This window comes from Daphnia carinata, chromosome 2, assembly GCF_022539665.2.
Source record: "Daphnia carinata strain CSIRO-1 chromosome 2, CSIRO_AGI_Dcar_HiC_V3, whole genome shotgun sequence".
Lineage (NCBI taxonomy): Eukaryota > Metazoa > Arthropoda > Branchiopoda > Diplostraca > Daphniidae > Daphnia > Daphnia carinata.
The window spans coordinates 3,499,021-3,517,287 of NC_081332.1; the positions used below are offsets into that span (position 1 = coordinate 3,499,021).

At 43.5% G+C, this 18,267-nt stretch overlaps 1 protein-coding gene and 1 long non-coding RNA gene across 3 annotated transcripts; both read right to left on the minus strand.

Annotated features, from left to right (window-relative positions):
- Positions 1-1,709: 1,709 nt before the first annotated feature.
- LOC130686520 (uncharacterized) lies at positions 1,710-3,853 on the minus strand. Its single transcript, XR_008999904.2, has 4 exons — positions 2,882-3,853; positions 2,136-2,741; positions 1,945-2,053; positions 1,710-1,819 (listed from the first exon to the last, which is right to left on the minus strand). It is a non-coding gene; the product is annotated as an uncharacterized LOC130686520 (long non-coding RNA).
- A 1,137-nt stretch (positions 3,854-4,990) lies between these two features.
- LOC130686456 (early growth response protein 4-like) lies at positions 4,991-17,767 on the minus strand. Of its 2 annotated transcripts, XR_008999884.2 has the most exons (3): positions 17,556-17,767; positions 16,417-16,743; positions 6,636-6,773 (listed from the first exon to the last, which is right to left on the minus strand). XR_008999884.2 is itself a non-coding variant. In XM_057509588.2 (2 exons), the coding sequence occupies exons 1-2, from the start codon at positions 9,063-9,065 to the stop codon at positions 5,023-5,025; spliced, it is 1,998 nt and encodes a 665-aa protein (XP_057365571.2). In that variant the 5' UTR covers positions 9,066-9,325; the 3' UTR covers positions 4,991-5,022. The 2 variants fall into 2 exon arrangements, 1 of the variants encoding a protein (XP_057365571.2); XM_057509588.2 differs by lacking the exons at positions 16,417-16,743; positions 17,556-17,767 and adding an exon at positions 8,819-9,325 and having other exon boundaries at positions 4,991-6,773.
- Between the last annotated feature and the right edge of the window lie 500 nt (positions 17,768-18,267).

Here is an 18,267-nt window from a genome sequence, read left to right on the forward strand (position 1 = left end):
CACCGCGTGCAGGTGAAAGAGCTACTGAGCTTCTAGCTTCTTTTTTGCTTCATGTCCCCTCCCCTCGCCTTTTTTGTGTATGCCCGAGGTTCTTCATCTGTTTTAGGCACTTGGAAACAAACAAGAAAAATGCAAAAAAAAAAAAAAAAAGAAAATCAAAAAAACCAAGTAACCTAGGGTCAATCGATGGGGAATGGCTATAACCTCGGGCTCACCTGGAAATAAAATTTGCCCTTCAACCTATCGACCTTCAGAATTAGGTCTCTACCTTACACTCTACTTTCGGGAAAGCGATAATGTGACACGTGTCTGCGAGTATTTAAGGCATCGTCTAGACACTAGATGTTCACATTCGTACGGGGTCTTGCCACTATAAATATACCACGACTATAACAGCATCGATATCATCGTCGATCGATTCGCCTGTCAGGTAAGTTGAAGTTATGTTAACTGGCTTCATTGTCTTCTTTAATTGTAGAAAGTATGCAGATGTCAACTTTGATTAAATTAGTTCTAAATCTATGTTAGCCAACTAAATCTTAATTAAATCAAACTTTTACCAATAATATTCCAATTCTTTAGGAAACGACCATTTTTCAATCCATGTGTGAGTAGGTGCTGGCGTGTTTACTCTGGCTGCCTTTCAAACTGCATCAAATGAGGTATTGAAATTTGTTAAATACCACTAATTATTTAAAATTTTGTAGTACCATACTATATGTTCATTGTGTCACCTCAGCAGCATTGTGTCACCACCGCAGCTAAGAATACAAAATTTGACAATATGAATGGTGTTGTATAAAAGAATGGCTCTTCTGCCCTGCAACCTAATGTAGAAAACTAAATATTTACCGCCAGATGTCAGCAACAGCGGGGGAATAAAACTCGAGCGAAGTTCGATCGTATCCTCCCACTTCCGGCCCTAAAGCGGGGAGTTAAAGAGGGTGGTATACCACCACACACGCGTACACTGGCGTGCTTGTCTATGCCTGTGCGTGCAATCCCATTACATGGGAGAATCCTCGACAGGTGGTGAGGGCCCTTAGAAAACATTAATACCTCCCTACTTTCTTCTTCCTCTTAAACACCATCATCGTCATAAGGCTTACTGTAACGATAGGCTTTCCAATCCCAACAACTACATAATTAAAAGAAATCGATACAGTAATGCTTCACACATAGCTGTGGCCGGCCATAAGCGAACGCTCCCTCATTTGCTAATATTTAATGACCGAAAAAAAAAAGAACAAACAAACAGCTTCTGCTTACCACCTTCTTCTTCTGTGACGCAGCTCACACAATTATCGTGCTGCAACAGTTTGCCATTGTACTACTATGTGCATATGAAAGAAACAATGCCATCCCTCCCCTCTACGACACTCTGTAAATTGACGTATACACGAGCTCACATACTGTCAAGGCCTGTTATTGAACCACCCCTGCTGCCAGACGGAGCAGCAGAAGCAGTAAAAATGAGGCAGGGCGGGAGGGGAGACTGACCGGATTTTACGCACACGCTCAGGCAAATACATGACACAGACGTAAACGCACTGGTCAAAGCCCGTGTAAACTGCAAACACGAGGCGAGACCATTGACGTAATGACCCAGTCCCGTCCATGAACGTTCTCACACGCAACCCCCCCCCTCCTCTCCATCTAAATGCATAGCGGGAGTACCTTGAACGCTTGAGGTGTATTTTTGTCTCATGCCGATAAATCAATTACGAGGCGTGAGGGGATACCATATTACTAACCTCAGAGTAAAAAACTGTAAAGCTGGCTGTGTGTCATACGGCTGAATAGAGCTTGATGGCTTGACCTGAATCAACGACGTTATCAAGTGGGTCGATACGTTGAACGTCAATTCAGCATTTGATTAAAACGAAAAGTATAACGCTTTAAGAAACAAAAAAGGAGAAGAAAAGCGAAATAGAAAAGACTTACAGATTGCGACCAAGGAGCCGTTTCTATAAAGGCAAGTTAAGCACAGGCGTGGGCGGCAGCAACAGGTTCATCCATCGGATTGGAAGTTAGGCTCTTCATTACGCTAGACCTATAAATATGTTGTCATGAATAGGATAAGTCGATCCCCCATCGAAAATAGGGATCAACCGTCAATGTCTACGTTTTCTTACCTCCTCGCTATACATTCACCAGTGTATAAGGATTGTCGACGTTCCTGGTATGCATCGTGTGCGTCTTTCTTCCTTTTCTTTTTTCTTTTTTTTTTTCCTCTCTTTCCGCTCGGCGGAAATGACGTCAAAAGAGGCTGGTGTAGAGCCAGGTTCTTCTCATATCCTACGACCTCTATCGCCACCCAATCTCCCCTTTCCCGCCACCCTCCACTTAATGCATCGCTTCTGTGCCCTACACTGCAAATCGCGCCTTCGAGTCGCAGTTCGTCGCCATGTTTGTTCTAGCGAACGCGACGCATCGACGTCAGATGTATTGATTGTCGGCGGCGTCTGCGCAGAGACATAGAAGTACCGCGGGACTCACGCCGACCGGATCCCTCCCTTCCCAGCGAGTTTCATTCATAAAATTCGAGGGGGATCCTCTCATCTTCTGGGCGAATCGACCATCGGAGTCATCATCGTACCGATCAACCAACGCGGCCAACTACGTCCCTCGCACACACACACACACACACACAGACAACGGCAGCTAAAGTCATTCATCATCAAAACAAATCGTTTGATGTAGTTGATTGATACCCAAACCCTTCAACAGTTAATCCTATCCTAGAAACACAAAACAAAAGTCAAAATGAAAGAAAGCAGACAAACAAACGTAGGCGAGGACAGCAAAAAAAAAAAAAAAAAAAAAAATAGAAAAAAGAAATACGAAAAAAAAAGAAAAATTGAAATTGATAAGTGATTACCTTCTATTTCAGATTAGATTAACCTTCAGGAACAAAAGGTTGTGCGGTCTGTGTAGTTAGTACATACGGCGTGGCAATGACACTATGGACGCCATGACTGGCCCTTTTTTTTTTTTTCTATTGATCTTCTGCCTGTATGAGAAGAGCATAGTGAGAAGACTCTGGATTCTTTCTGATAAAGCAATGCATTTTGCCTCTTGTTTCCCTTTTGAAGCAGAGCCAAATAAATAAGAATTCAGACAAAAGTGGATAAATATGGGAAATCATATTTTTCCACGATGTATCCTAGTGTTGCTGTACATGATATTACGAAAATAAATAGCAAAACGAGAATTTGCTTTCGATCGAGAGGAGCCGACCAAGATTCTCTTTGGTTTGTTTTATTTTTTTCTTTTTCTTTTCAAAGATTGAAATGTTCGGCTCCTCGTACACTTTATTTGTATCAATGTGGTACTCACTTTTTCATTTGGCCATCAAAACGTACAAAAGTGGCTCATTCATTCGAACAGACACGAACACACACACACACACACACACACATACCAGCACTGCCAGACGCAAAGCAGACGAAAAAAGGAAGATGGTTGAAATAACACGACTTACAAAACAAACGACAATCGTTTTTAACGCCTTGAAACATTGAGAAAATTGGCGATCGCACAACTTCATTATTTGAGAGAACTTTTTGCAAAGAAAACAACAATTCAACAGTTTCTTAAAATATGAAAAGGACCAATATGCACCAGTGAGTTGTTGCCATATTTTTTTTTTAGTGTGTACTTTCGAGCTCTGTTGCAAGACGTATCACTAAATCATCGTCATTCAGTCATTTTGTTTGAAATAATTGTTAAAATTATGACAAGGATTCTTCTCGTGTAAAATGTTTTATCAAAAAATCTAACAGATCAAAGAGAAAACACGACCGTTGTGCACACTATCTGATTTTCCATTTCCTTTTGTACAAAATAATATTCAAAGTCCAAACTTTGATAATTAAAAAAAAAAAAAACACAAAAAAGAACAAAATCGAAGAAAAAGAAATGAACAAGATTTCATTGAATGAAGCCAAAATAATCAGAAAACAACATCAACAGGTAAATATAGATTTATGTGTAGAAAAATGGATAGCATGTGAGTATAAATTTTTCTTTATGATTACCATTCACGCCTTTTTTTGTTTTGTTTTTGTTTTAACGGGACAGGGACGAGGTCCGGCTCAAAGCCGGATGACGTATTTTTGCTTCAAAATAGCTCAGGACATTTAATATCAATGGTTAAAAATTTTGTAAATTAGCAAAAGCCCCAAAAATACATCGTATCAAAATCTGAATTGTTATAAATTTTCTTCTTCTTCTCTTTCAACCATTAACACAAAGTGTGCGGAGCCGTCCTCCGCCTTCTTTTGAACTTTTGAACAACAACAACAACTCGATCAATAAAACAGGAAAAAAAAAAGGGAAAGCAATGTAGTGTACGGTGTAGAGAGGAGGAGGGTGAGGCTAATCGAAAACCAACATAAAGGGAAAAGGGTGGGGGGGGCAGTCACGCTGTGGATGCCACTGAATGAAAATGAGGAACGAGGAGCTAGTTAAATACCAAATCGATGGCACTGAGGTCTGTTTCAATTTTTTGTGAACCCCCCTAAAAAAAAGGTAAACAAAAACAATCCCCGTTTAAAAAAAAAAAAAATCTCAGAAAAAAAAAAATCAACAAGCCAAAGAAAAAACAAAAACACATTTTCTCTGCTGTTGTGTGTGTGTGCGACTTTGTGACGATGCAGCAAAAACAAAATCAAAAATGAGGGACCAAGTAGGAAAAGACACAATAGACAAATATGTAATACAATAATAATATCAGCGATAAAACTAAAAAAAAAAAAAAAAAAACAGGTGACGTTTAGATGCCCCGTTTTGTGCAAACATTTTAAATAGTCAGTTAACGTTAAAGCATTTCGGCTGGTTGTACAATCAACAAAAAAAAAGAAAAAAAAAGAAAAAAAAAAAAAACACATTTTGGCTTTCTCCTCGTAGTTGCGCGTGTTGTGTGCGTTACGTAGTTTTGTCTTATGAACGCGCTAACAATTGATTAGCGTTTGATGATGAAAGAGGGGGGGGGGGCGAACGATGAAAATGTGTGTGTCGTTACATAAGATTATGAGCTAGGGACGATGGCACTGAGATCACATCCGACGGGGAGGATACAGCGCTCCGGCTGGTCGATGGAGTTTGCGCTGCGCTCCTGGCCCCACCCAATTGGCCCATCGTCGTCGTTGAATTGGACGAGGACGAATGGGCCGACGTGGCGGCGTTGCTGAGCCGGTGCGACGACTCGCGTTTGACCCGCTGCTTCAAATGAACTTTGGCGTGCCGTTTCTTCTCGTCGGAGCGGGCAAACTTGCGTCCGCACTGGTCGCAGGCGAACGGCTTCTCGCCCGTGTGCGTCCGGATGTGCGTCGTCAAGTGGTCGGAGCGCGAGAAGCCGCGCATACAGATCCGGCACTGGAACGGTTTCTGTCCAGTGTGGATCCGGATGTGACGCGTCAACTCGTCCGATCGAGAAAACCGCCGGTCGCAAGAGTCCACCGGACAGGCGTACGGACGCTCGTGAACGGGCGTCTTGCTCGGGCGCACCGGGTAGCGGCGGGCTTTGACCGGAACGAGCCGGATCGGTCCGCTGCCCGCTCCGCTCGCGCCCTGTTGCTGATAGACTTGCGACAGGATCTCGTGCCCTTTACTCGTCGATGGCGTGTAATCGGCCAAGCGGACCTGGCCGGCAGATCCGGCCGTGCTGGACGCCGAACTGCCGGAATAATTGCCGCCAGCGTCGCTGCTGCCGCCCGGATAAGCTCCTCCGCCGCTGAGCGTCGTCAACGGCTCCTGTTTGGGGATGAGCGGCTGGGCGGCGGCCGAAGCGCCGTAGTCGTTGGCGACGGACGGCGGCGGAGGTGAAAAGCCGGACCATTGGTACTTGGGCGGAGGCTGATGTTGCGGCGATGGATTGGAAGGTGCCGACGCGTACGACTCGTCTCCCGCCGTCTGCTGGAACGAGTTCGAATGTTTGCTCATTTCAATCGACTGACTGTCGTAGTTGATTTGCTGGACCAGCTGCGTCATCTCCTGGCCGCCGTGCTGCGACGTGTCAAAGTGATGGTGGTGATGGTGCTGCTGCTGCTGATGGTGATGTTGGTGCGCACTGGACGATTTGTCGGCCGTCTGCTGTTCCGGCTGATGAGGGCCGTTGCCGAAGAAGAAGAGCGGGTTCAGGAGGGAAGGTTTCGAGTCTGGTCCGGATCCCGCGGCCGCCGCAGTGTTCAAGATCCAGTTGATGGAAGCCAGTCCCGTATTGGGGGAGAGGATGTCTGGCGTGCTGGGCATTGGGCCGGGCAGGGACAAAAGGTGTCCAGCTGAATGTCCGTGACTTCCTCCCGACGCGGCCGGGCTGCTGTTGGCCGTCGAGCTGAACACACCGCGATAGCTCATCAGCCTGCTTTGCTGGGCAGACACCTGAGCGTGCGGATGGATGCCGTCCGTCGGGTACATCTCGATCGACGTCTCGTCGTCGTCGTCGATCGCCTCTTCCGCCCTCCTTCGAGGACTGTGGCTGTCGTTGCCGCCTTCCGGCCTGACTGGACTGTCGATGGCCACGTCCAGATCCTCGTCGACTGGAATAATTCCGGCCGGACTGCCAGCCACGCTCGCCGGATTGCTGCTGCACGTCGAACTCGACGAGCTGCTGCTGCTCGAACTGCTGCTACTGCTCGAACTGGAGTTGCTGGAACTTGCGTTCGTCGAACTGCTGCTACTTCTGCTTCCGCAATTCGATCCGATTTCAACTTGTTGCAGTTCAGCCGCCGTTGGTTCGTCCAGACATAAATCAGAATCCAGTACCGTTCCTGTTTCGATTAAAACAATAACAAACAATTCAATCGTTAATTGAGACATATTTAATCGCAATTGAGAAACGATTTTATCAAAACGGAGGTGGTACACACGTAAAAAAGAAGAACGCCAAACATTTTAACCTTGAACGGAAAAGAACGTGAAAAAAACAAAATCATAGCGGATGAATCATTTTTTTTTCCCGTTCTTCTGTTGCAATTGTTTGTTTATGTTTTTTGGCAGAGACTATAGCGATCGATTCACTTCCGGTCCGCTATATATATATATATATTTTTTTTTTCTCCTTCGAGACAGAGGCAGTGGTATAAGAGTAAGAAAAGAAAAGTACAGAAGAGGAAACATGGAAATAAAAAAAAAAGGAAAGAGAATTCCGCTTTGTATTGATCGGATAGCCCTGTACGACATGCACGGTTTATAAAGCGCGCGCGCCGGGCAAAGAGCCCAGCAGCAGTCGCCGAGCGGTTTCGTTATTTGGTTCCGGAGCAACCGAAGCGGCAGGAGGGGGGGGGGAGGTGGGGGAGGGAGGCGTGCGCCAACGGTTGACGGCGGCGGCAGTACCGTCACACACACGCATAGACATCGAACAATAAATCAATATAAACGCGAATCGATCGACTATCTCTCGTCGTTTTCATTTTGCTGTTTCTTCTATAGACCGAAACTCGTAACATATATATATATATATTTTTTTTTTATCCATCGCCCCCGCTGCAATGCAAAAACGCATGTCGAAATGAAAGCCATTGCACAGATGGCGCGTGGATGCTATAGAAATTCAGAAATCAAGAAATCAAAAATCGAATCACCTTTTGATTTTTGAAAGAAAAAAAGAAAAAAAAAAATGGCTTTCACGATCACGCAGCGTTGCCATGGAAAATAAGCTTCTTGGTAAGGAACAACTAGCAGATCGTTTTTGAAAAACCCCAAAAATAAACAAAAGAAAATAATAATAATAAAAAAAAAAAAGCGAGGAAACCTGTTGTCTTGCGGGAATAAATACCACATTGGGCGACAAGCTCGATATAGCGCTCCCCACCCCTGCCTCCCGGTTTCTCCCAGCTCTCCCTCCCGCATGTCGAGAAATGAGAGGATGGATGTTGCGGCGTCGGGGCAAACTGCTATAGTGGCCCGTGCTGCTTAACAACACTCTGCTGGCAACCAATAGCCGAACGGCTGAATGACGTCAAGAGATAAAACAGACAATGACATCACGCACTCCAGCCAAAGATAGGATAGAGGCCCCCGCTCGTAACACACACACACACACACACTCCCATTCTCCTTGTCCGCCCTTTTTTTTTTTTTTTTTTGAATTTTTTGATTCTCATTTTTGTGTGTGTGTGTTTCTCCCTACTCCACCTTTTCGTACGAAGCGGCTTCTGAAGCTCGGGACCGTCCCGTCGTTGGCCAAGTATGTGCATAAGATCTACAAGGTCCAGCGCGCAGATTAGAAATCACGCGCTAGATAAAGAAAAAAAAAAAAAAGACAGGAACAACACGTTCCGATTTAGCGCAGGTCCACTATAAAAATAACAAAAAAAAAAAAAATGTATAATATGGTAATGAAAAGAAAAAAAAAAGACAGATGACGTGAGCTGGAGGAGAATAATCAAAACAGGGATGACATCACACTTGAAAATATTTTCGCGTGTTTTTGTCTGTCTTTGACCCGTCTGTCTGTCTGTCTGTCTCTCTCTCTCTCTCTCTCTTTTCTTTCTTTTTTGTTTTTTTTAACAACAAAAAGAGACCGATCAAGTTATCTGGCGCACGGTGAGCTGATGTTTCGCGCAAATTTTCATTGGAAAAAAAATGGAGATGATGAGACCCCAACGGCCTTTCTAATCGCCTGAGGCGCGGGGGTTTACCTGGTGACGTCACAACGATGACGTTCACGTCTGGAACGTTGCAGACCATAACACATACAAAAAAAAAAAAAAAAAAAAAAAGGAGGGAGACCCAGCAATAGCGTAAGTACCGGTAAACGTCATAAAATGAATTTTATATCGAACGTTCCTATTTGTTTCTATATCCGTCTTACCGCTGAAAACGGAAGGAAGCGTCGGCAGGACGACGGACGGTCCGAAAAAAATGGGCAAATCCATAAAATTGGAAATGCCGGGCGTGTTGAGGCTGTCGTTGACGTTGTTGGTCTCCGTCCGCCGCTCCATGGCGGCCACGTTGGCCGAATCGTCGGGCATTTCGGCTTTGAACGTGTCAAAGTTGAGCAGGTGATGGAAGTGGACGTTGGCCTCGGCGAACGACATTTCTAATCCTTCCATGATCATGGCTGATTCCGTCAGTGGATCGCTCGGCTGGACAATCGAATGTTGGCTACCGGTCGCTGTTCGTTCGGCTCCCGCAACTAGTCCGATGGACGCGTGAGGAGACTCTGGACCAGTCTGTGCCGGTGGGGCTCCTCCGCCAACCGCCGAAGCACTGAGCGACTGGTCGCTACCCGATGACGGGTCAATGATTGACAATTCAAGCCAATCGAAACAACACGTGCACTACCGAATGTCGTCAGAATGGATCATCGAGCGGGCGTGTCTACGTGTCGTCCCGTATTCGTTTGTGCCGTTAGGCGCGAGCGTGTTTTCCTTTTTTGTCTTTCCCGCCACGAAATAGATTTTTGTTTAAAAAAAAACCGCCTTGTTTTTCGGCGTGAAATGTGAGAAACAATAAGGGCACGTGCTGATGTCGCTTGTTTTTCTTCGAGGATTTAAAACAAAACACAAGACGATTGAACGTGGCCGGTTGAAAATGAATTGAAATTCGAAACGTTTCAAAAATTCCAACCGGTGGTTGACGGGGGGTTAAGATGCAAAGTGCAAGGAAAATCGAAGACGTTGGGGAAACCGATGGGGGAGAAGAAAAAAAAAACAAAACAAAAAACAAAACGAACACGTGAATCTTGAACAAAGTCTGGCGGGAGACTGAGGACGAAAGCCGTCCACTCACGGCTCTATGAATGAACGAACCGGAAAAGCCAAGCTCCGCCCCTAGTAGCGACCGGGACTCGCACGGCGCAGCACCGGGGTGACGTCACCTATGCTGCATTCCGTGACGTCACGTCATTCACGCTATAGGCTACAAAGTACACACACACACACATACACACATACACACACACAGAGAAAGAGCTTATCTATACCGAATGGGACTCCGTTCTTTCTGAAGATTTTTCTTTTTCTTTTTATTTGTTGTGTGTTTTCCGAGAAAAAGTCCGCGCCGGCGCTTTCAAATCTCCCACCTCCTAGTCCTCCCACCGCCACCACCTTATGTTTATTATTTTATTTCCTTTTTTTTTTCTTTCGTTTTCAAATAATAAAAAGAAATTCACGTTCTATCCGATGAGGGTGCACACGGGCACGCGTGAATGTCTGCCACCGCTGCAGTATAAAAAAAACATCCATGCCCATATAAGGTCATTCGCACTTAAAAAAAAAAAAAAAGAAGAAGAAAGAAGCCATTTTCATTTTTGCTATACTACTACACGCTGACGGTTAGATTTACTGTAAATGGTAGAGGAACTTAAAAGGCGTGACTAAGACGATGACGACTTAAAAATTAGCACCGAAAATCGGGAAAACGATGACGCAAGAATTTTTTTTAGCAAACATTTTTTTTTTTTTTTCTTTTCGCGTTCTTTCCCAGATGGCGCTTACGACCATGACCACAAAAAACTAATACGGCCAATCATCGTTTGGTCATCGGTGACGTGTTTATGTCTTTGAAATTCCATGACGTCACTTGCTACTTGTTTTCTTTTTTTTTTTTTTGTTCGAATTGACTATCAGCTGTCGGGCTATTTCGGAAAATATCGTTGGATTGGACGGGTTGGTATTCGATGCGCTTTATTCACCTGTCGCACGGCGCGCACTCCCGCCCGCCCATTTTCTTTCATATTTCCCCACCTTTTTCTTCTTCACCTGTTGAATCCGCTGATGGAAAACTCTTTAGGGAATTCTCTTTCACGAATTTTCGATTTTTTTTCTTTTAAATTGTTGCAAAGTGAAAATAAATATTTCGTTAATAGTTCATCCGCCAAACTTGAACGTGGGCCGATTCCGGCGTGACATTTCCACCCCCCCCCCCCATCTGTGCAAAACTTCGTTTTTTTGTTTTTTGTTTCTTTTTAGCCACGATAGAATATGGCGTATGAATGAAATGTTTTCTTCTTCCGGGAAATAGGTTCATTCTCTCTCTCTCTCTGTGGCGCTCGTTTTCTCTCATCAACGGGGTTGCCCATGGTTACCCTTTTCGTAAAGGTTAAGGTGTTCCGGATGTGACGGATTATCGATACAAAATTCTAGGGAAGACGCTGCCCGTGCAAGCGGCTTTACGGCCGGATCTTTTCAATAAATAATGCCTTTAGCACAACCAGTATGATACAGAGGACTAGATAAGAAAAATCATTCAAGACATTTGTAAACGAAATAAGAAGATAATGGGAGCCGAGCGGAACCACTTATCGCTCCCGCGCAAAGGTAACCCCATTTTTTTTTTTTTTTTGTTGTTACATTTCAATCTTTGACCCTTTCCATACTCAATTTGTTTGAATCTAATCAACGGCCGGCACTTCTGCAATCGTGTAACAGCTTAAAATAAACTTGTTGTAACAAAAAAAAAAAAAAAAAAAAAAAAAAAATGGGGGGGGGGGGGGGGGGGGGGGGGAAAGGGCATCTTCCCCACTTCCGACCGGGCATTTTTTCATGTGCTCTATCTTTTCTTACGTTTCTCACGCGCTTTAAAATGTTAGGAGAGATAGGAAAAGTGAGTAAGGAAAGAACGAGGTATTTATACGAGCGGGAAACAATTAACGAATGCCGCGTACAGGTAGAGAGGAAAGCAAAAGAACAGTCTCAAAAATTGAACTGAATAAAATTGAATTCCACGAAACGCCACCACTTCAGAAAGTCCCTTTGTCATGAGGTCCCGCAGGGGAAATGTCAACCGGAACCGGAAGCGGTGCGCGAACGCCATCTAACGCGGCCGTGCGCAGAGAATAGGAACGGCACAGAATCGGCAAAAGTTGCGCGATGAGGTCGGCCGTAAAAAAAAAACATTCAAACCCCCCCCCCCCAAAAAAAAAAAAACATTCGGGATACCAAGAATTCACATGACTCACGCTAGAGTTGTTCCCCGTTCCTTGAGGGCTTCTCCCGCCGTTTCCGATCTCATTGTCTGCACATTCTAACCCATCATCTTCGCGAACAGCCTCCCCGACACATCGATGACTAACAAGCCAAGTGAAACTAACTTGAATAAATCAACAAACAAACAAAAAAACAACTCTTTGTTGCAACTCCGTTTCGCCATTCTGTTCGTTTCATTACGCAACTGGACGATGAGTAAATGTAGACAGTGTCCCGCAGCATCCGCGCATAGCTTCATCACATCGACATGAGGACCAAGTCATATCTTTACTGGCCACGGGTCGGGATTGCCGCTTAATTAAACCGCGCTCCACGGAAAGCCGATCCATCAGGGACAAGGACACACCCACAGTTAAGGCGTCAGAATAGAAAGAAGTAAAAAAAAAAAACAAAAAAAAAAACAGAAACAATCGAATAATTTGAAACGAACGTCGAGACAGTTTAGTACTTTGGTGCGTGTCTAGCTAAGTATTATATCAACAACGTAATTTGCCTAACGAATTTTAACGGATTTCTTCCTTTTTTTTTTGGTGCCTTAAGGTAGAAAGTAGAAAACGCCATCTAACGGTCGGTGGACAAACTCGATTACAAATTTTGAACGTCGTGCGAACTAAGCGGGACTCGTGCGATCCAACGTGTTTCAGGCTACGTGAAAAAGAACAAGAAAAAAAGGCGCCACTCTAAAAATAGTGGATGACGTCATGTGACGGGCTTTTTTCGTTTGTGTACACGAGAGTATAACAATAAAGAACTGTAAATAAAACAAGAATGGCAATCGTCCAATGAGGCGTTGGTGACGTAATCGACAACCAATCCAATACCACTTTGAGGTAGGCGCCGTCAAAAAAAACAAAACAAAAACCGTCTAATGGAAAAGCGTAGAACTCCCGTTTTGCGGGAAAAACAAAACGGAAAGAAAACCCTTTTTTTTTTTTTTTTTTTTTTTTTTTTACCCAAAAAAGGGGAGAAAATTGAACGACTATAGGAGGTACCCAGAAGTGGGAAATCAATATTCAAAAAATTTTCTTTTTTTTTTTTCCTTCCCCCCATCTCATCGCTCTGTCTTGCACCTTGCTAATTTTTTTTTTCCTTCCCCTTTGCGCTGCGATGAATAGCGGCCCGCGTGATCGTGAACTCCTCTTAATGGCAAATTAGGGACAGCCAGACGGATGATGAAAAGTTCTCCTTTTCTTTTTTTTTCGCCTGCTCGTGAGGGACTGTTTGAGAACTCACCGCGGCTGGCAATACACAGACAGACAGGTAAAAAAAAAAAGAAAAGAAAAAAAAAAGGTGGTGGTGCCGTCTTGATGGAGGATCTCGCCTAATAAGGTATACACCAATACCTTGCGTCTGCGCGTTCCCTTCCGAGTCATTTTAAGACGAGGGAGGTGACGTCATTTTTGTTTTTTTTTTTCTTTGCTTGTTGTTGTTTTCTTAAAATCTTCTCCTTACGGGACGCCCAAGAGGAGGAACAGCACAACCGCAAATTCTGGCTTCTCTTCTCCCCCCCCCCCCCCCGCCTCATTTCCACCCAAGAAAACGGCAGTAATGTTTACGCCCAACTCGCACCCAAAAGAAATCCTCTCTCTCTCTCTCTCTTTATTTTTTCTTCGGATAAAGAAGAAATAAATAATTCCGGTGATATGTAAATCAAACACAACAGTCACACCCATCGATCACAACGTGCAATGGCAGGTGCAATTTGAACGTGAATAGGAGAGAAGAGACGGAATCAAAAAAAAAAACAAAAAAAAGGAGAATGGATACACGCTATAAAAAGATGTCGGCTCTTTCTTTCTATTCCTCAAAAAAAAACAAAAAAAAAAAACAAGTTTTTTTTTTTTGGCTCCTCATTTCCCCCCACCCCCTTCTCTTTCTCTGTCTCTCACTGCCCGGCTAATAAAATAAGACAAAAAAAAATTTATTCCTCCATAAGGTTCAGATTTGATTTTTTTTTTTGGGCGCGGACGGCACGGATAGATCACGACGAAAAAAAAAAAAAGCTAATTTTTTAGTTGTTTTTTTTTTTGTGTGTGTGTGTAAACCGTGGCTTTTTCACGGACAGTCCCGTCCGCCCGAACATATTTTTTTTTTTTGTATCTTGTTGTTTTTCTTTGCCTTTGCTTTTTGCCATCATTATATGCAAATTAAACCTGCCGAGAATCTGACAAGCGCGCGCTTTCCTCTCTTTCATCTTCATCATCACATCTTTCCGAGCTTCTTCTTCTTCCTTTCCTTCACCAAAAAGACAGAAAACAAAAGAACAGAAAAAAAAAAAAAAAAAAAAAATTGAATGTCGGTAGGATCCGACTTTTCTTTTGGGCTGTGCTGTTTTGATTCAACAGTCACATCACACATAGACAGACGGACACACACACAAGTTCTTCGACTGATGACTTTGAAATGATGTGACGTCATTCTCTCGGCATACAACACACACACACAGACAGAGAGCGAGAGAGAGAGAGAATGTGATGATCAACCAAGATCCGGGTTATGTATGTGTGTGTGTGTGTGTGTGTGTGTATCTGCGTGCCATACTGTTACCCAGTCTCTATGTCTGTGTATGTGTGTGTGGTGCCTAATTAAATATCGATTGGGGTTGATGCTCAATTCCTCCTCATTTTCATGTTGTTGTTCGACGGTTTCTTCGTTTCGGGATTCGTCCGTTTAGAATCAAAATATGAAGAGAAAACGAAAAGAAAGAAAGAAAAAATCTGCTGATTCGATTGAGGATCGAGTACACAGCAGCCCGTTGAACTTTCCGGGTAACAGCGAGCGGCCAAAGTGGAGGAATTTTTCTAAACAATCTCTGGCAAGAGCCGCATTCCGAGAAACGATGGAAAAGAAAAAGGCAAGAGAATGGGCAGAGCCATCAAATGGAAATCATTCATAAAAAGAGACGGACAATTCTATCTGTCTAGCAAAATGAATTAATGAAACTCTTCGCTTCGCTAGGCGTTGATGGGAACCGAAACGTGATGACGATTTCAAACAGTTCAAATGGTCTTCATTGAAAACAATAGAACTTAACAATTTTCTTTTTCCAGAATTCCCGCGATGAACGAAAATAATTATAAAAAAAAAAAAAAAAATGACCATCCACGAACGAAACCTAATTTCCGATTAAGATTTCAAAAGAGGGGGAAACACAAAAAGGAAAACGAAATGACGGTCAACTTGGATTGCAATGATTCCGAGAACGATGTCGGACACCGTTCAATCGAAACGCGCTCACGGGAAAAAACACCTTGACGTAAAAAAAAAAAAAAAAAATAATAATACAAGAGAAAATTTCAGCGACCGGGACCGGGTTTCTTATTCAAAATTCCCCCCCCCCCCCGCTCTCATTTGTTTGTTGCTCTTCTTTTGTTTTTATCTTTTTCAAAAAAGGCAACGGAGCAAAAGGATAGCAAACAAATAACACGATATAGAACTCGAAGACTATATCCAACCACAGCACGGATGACTCTCAGTTGCGCATTCCGTTTCATCGAAGACGCAAAAACAAGAAATTATTCTTCTCTTCTCTTCTCTTCCCTTTTCTTTTTTTTTTCTTAACGGAAAATTGTTGCGTTCGGAAAAGCACATCAAGACGATGCAAGAAGACGAGGAAAACAATCATTCAACTTTGTTTTTGAATTTCCATAGCTGCTGCTTTGCGAGTTTGTGGCCTCCATCCGATAGAGATCCACACGACTAAAACAAGAGATGTTGAAAAAAAAAGGAGAAGAGAATAGACGCATAGGACGAGCGTTTAAAACAACAAGCGCCGTAGCTTTCAAAATGAAAAGAAAAAAAAAGAGCGCTAACAAAAGGGACAACAAAACAGTTGCACGTGATGAGCCGATCGCGCGTTCAAATCCCGCGTGAATCTTTTGGAAATGACCTCGTTTTTCCAACCTCAACCCTATAGCCACATTCTACTCTTTTGCTGGCACACTAACGCGAGCAAAATAATAATAAAAAAAGAAACCCCCTTTTTGTACAAACTCAATCGCGTTCGGGCCATTGAAATGATTTTCACGAATAGCTTCAGCCAAAACAAAAAGGTAAAAAAAAAAACAAAAAACAACAAGGCGAATGAAGAGATCACGAGGGCACGAGCCCTGATCTGAATGAATGGGGGAGGCTGGCAGGAGGATACCAATGAATTAGGAAAACGCAACAAACGCCGACTTTAGATGCGAATCGCCATCATCCCGAAGAAAAAAAAAAGGGCGAAGACACACAAAAAGAATTTTTCCCAAAAAAAAAAAAAGGGGCACGAAAGATCGTCTGAAAAACACATCGTGAGCGTGAATAATCAACGGCGGGAAACCATATGTATATATAGAAATATAAATAAATATTATCTATACGGAAAGCGGGGAAGAAGAAGAAAACCGGCGAATAAAAAAAAAAGAAGAATAGAAATGAAGAGGACCACTCCTTGTCCCATCCGTTACGATCCGAGAAAGAGAGAGAGAGTGAGGCTTACCTGTCAAAGGTTGCCGTCAGTCTTGACTGAAGCGTGTCTGCTGAACGTGAGCGTGTAGAAGGAGCAGCAGCAGCAACACGGCAAGATCCATAGAGACGCACAACGGCACTTTTCTTTCCAACTGGCCCCACAGTTGAGAGAAAGAACAACAACAAAAAAAACGCGGACACAGCGGGAACGGCCGGTACGTCGAAACACGTGTGCGGCGGTGCTGTGCGGCCAATCAGATGTGGGCTGTCCTCCTTCATTTACCGCTGGACGGTCGGCAAAAGTCTTTTGCCGTTTCACGGCCACCGCAATCTTTTTTTTTTCTTTTTTCTTCTTCTTCTGCGAGTCAAAATGAATGGGTTCATCAATCAAAACAAAAGCCAAAACAATGGAGCGCACTATCTGCCGATAAAAGTGTCAATAATGCCGAAAATAGAGAGAAGCGGCTATTTTCAATAAGAGGCTATCGAAGGTCGAATCAACAACAACAACAACAAAAAAAATTAAGAGAAAAAAAGGGCGTGAAAATTGGCGCGGGACTTTTTTTTTTTTTTTTTTTTACGACCGGATTCTCCACGTTTTTACAAGTGCAAATAGGTGAGAGAGAGAGAGAGAGAGAGAGAGAGAAAATACTCTGCGTCCCGGTCTGATCACGGCCGGCAACTGAGCAGCCGCCGGGTCCCGCAGGCAGCCAACACAGCATCCCGTGGCAGCTTAACACAACAGCTTATTTTTTTTTTTTTTTTTTTTTACAGTGAGAGCCTCCCTTCCATCACGCGGCGGCTGCAGACCTTATTCTATCTGCCTTTTTTTTTTTCATCCTCTCTCTTTTTTTTTTTTTTTTTTTTATCTGTTGCCTTTTAAATATGTCCATTACGGGTCGTCCCAACTCAACACACAGAACCAAAGGACACACCACCCATTTTTTTTTTTCTCGCCCAGCCATGGCTCAATTCCGTTCACGTCACCACGACAGATCAAAATGGGAGAAAAAGGAACCCGCAAAACAAAACAAAACAAAACAAAACAAAAAAAAATAAATAAATAAACATAAACAGTGCGCGTTTGATCGTCTCACCATTCGCTGCGAGCATCCCAAAAAGAAAGAGGGAAGACTAATGTAGAGATATCAACAAAAAATCTATACACACCTGATGGCAATGTTTGATGGGCGAGAATAAAGAAGCTATTGATGGCAGCTCTCTTCTTTTATTATTATTATTTTTGAATTCCGGAACAGAAGCTGGATTTCCTGGCCGTGTTTTCATGGCGAACACCCGCTGACCCGAATCGACCGCATTCCCATCACCATGTGCAGGAGCACCATCTAGTAACAGCACGGAATCATTGAATGGGAAATCGAAGGAGAGGATCAATGAAAATAAACCCTCCCCCCCCCCTTTTTTTTTCTCGCAACAAAACAACAACAACAACAACAACAACAACGCTCGTCTGTATACGACTGCATAATGCAAATCTCATTTCCAATCGAGCGTAATTCCCCACCTCTTTATTCATTGCCGTCCATTTTACAGTACCCCGAATTTGGCGGGATAGCTACCCGTCGACTAGGAGGAGCAGCGGCGACAATCATTCAACAGTTGAATTAACGGGAATAGACGCACTGACAGAAAACGAACATAAGAATAAAAGAAAAACGAATTGAATAGAGGCCCATAGTTATAGCTGGCTAGCTGTTACGACAGTCTCTATACGGCGAGTTCACTGTGAACGAAAAAGGGCTGCTATTGGCGTCGCTTCGCACACACACACACACACAATTCGAATTACCATCCTTTCTCTCGACTACTGGAACACCATAAAAAAAAAAAAAAAAAACAATAACAACACAAAGTCATTCAT